This window comes from Eimeria mitis, genomic scaffold (genome assembly GCF_000499745.2).
Source record: "Eimeria mitis Houghton genomic scaffold, Emh_scaff541, whole genome shotgun sequence".
Classification (NCBI taxonomy): Eukaryota; Apicomplexa; class Conoidasida; order Eucoccidiorida; family Eimeriidae; genus Eimeria; species Eimeria mitis.
Genome location: NW_013573683.1, coordinates 10760 through 12040, shown reverse-complemented (window position 1 = coordinate 12040; position 1281 = coordinate 10760). Strand labels below are relative to the sequence as shown.

The window sequence follows — 1281 nt, the reverse complement described above, 5'->3', positions numbered from 1 at the left end:
ACTCAGCAACAACCCTTAAAGAGGGAGACAGGCTAGGGTTTAGGGTTTAGGGTTTAGGGTTTAGGGTTTGCAGTGGTTTCAGTATATCATATGCCTTGGCTTGTGCTGCATTATAGTTCTTTTCTTTGCTGCTGCTGCCGCTGCTGCTGTTGCTGCTGCTGCTGCTGCTGTTGCTGCTGCTGCTGCTGCTGCTGCTGCTGCTGCAGGTTAGCCGGTAGTGGTGCAGTGCTGCAGCAGGTGTTCTGGCAGCTGCTGCTGCCGCTGCTGCGGCCTGATGCTTTTGCGGTGTATGGGCTGCAGCAGCAGAACGGGTTGCTGCTGTGGGGGCCCCCAGGCACAGGCAAAACATATCTGATGAAGGCTGTTGCTGAGGAGATGTTGCTGCTGCAGCAGCGGCTGCAGCAGCAGCAGCAGCAGCAGCAGCAGCTTGGTGCTAGTCAGGGCAGCAGCAGCAAGGCCGCAGCAGCAGCAGCAGCAGCAGCTGCTGCTGCTGCTGCTGCAGAGGGGATAGACAGCAGCAAACTAGACGGAAATGCTGCTGCTGCATACTCCGAGCTGCTGTTCTCCATCGTTTCAGGCAACTGGCTGCAGCAGCAGCACCAACCCCAACAGCAGCAGCAGCAGCAGCAGGAGCAGCAGCAGCAGCAGCAGCAGCAGGAGAGGGTTGTGGTGGTGCTGCCTGAGGTGCGGCTAGTGCATGCAACAACGCTGGTGGGGTCAGCCCCGGGAGAGACAGAAGAAAACATTCATCGCCTGTTCGATGAGTGCAGCAGCAGAAGCAGAGAGCGTCTGCAGCAAGCAGCAGCAGCAGCAGCAGCAGCAGCAGCAGCAGCAGCAGCAGCAGCAGAAAAGGTGAGGGTTGTGGGGGGCCGCACGCTGCTCTTCATCGATGAGATAGACGCCATCTGCCCCCACCGGCTAGCAGCAACTGAAGTACGTTTTTGCTGCTGGTTTCCTGCTGCTGCTGCTGCTGCTGCTGCTGCTGCTGCTGCTGCTGCTGCTGCTTGCTGCAGGCGTTCTGTGCTGCTGCTGCTGCTGCTGTTTTTGTGTTTCCTCGTTGTTTGCTGCTGACTGTCTCCTTTTCTGTCTCTGTATGTGTCTGGCTTCTGCTGCTGCTGCTTCTTTTGTTGTTGCTGCTGCTGCTGTTGCTGCTTCTATGCTCCTGCTGTTACTGCTGCTGCTGCTGTTGCTACTGCCGATGCTACTGCTGTTGCTGCTGCTGCTGCTGCTGCTGCTGCTGCACTTGATGCTGCGGTTCTTCACGCTGCTGCTATTGCTGCA

General features: G+C 57.8%; 2 protein-coding genes across 2 annotated transcripts in view; one reads left to right on the top strand and one right to left on the bottom strand.

The window, feature by feature from the left end:
- The window catches only part of EMH_0015660 (ATPase, AAA family domain-containing protein, putative), a gene marked incomplete at both ends in the record, with an annotated part of 4305 nt that extends 3449 nt beyond the window's left edge, over window positions 1-856 (top strand). The window contains 3 exons of the mRNA XM_013500445.1: window positions 3-37; window positions 207-716; window positions 766-856. Of these exons, the coding sequence (XP_013355899.1) occupies window positions 3-37; window positions 207-716; window positions 766-856 (636 nt within the window). The remainder of the gene's footprint in view (window positions 1-2; window positions 38-206; window positions 717-765) is intronic.
- A 62-nt stretch (window positions 857-918) lies between these two features.
- Window positions 919-1281, bottom strand: part of EMH_0015650 (uncharacterized protein) — a gene marked incomplete at both ends in the record, with an annotated part of 1840 nt that continues 1477 nt past the window's right edge. The window contains one exon of the mRNA XM_013500444.1: window positions 919-1276. Coding sequence (XP_013355898.1) covers window positions 919-1276 — 358 coding nt within the window. The remainder of the gene's footprint in view (window positions 1277-1281) is intronic.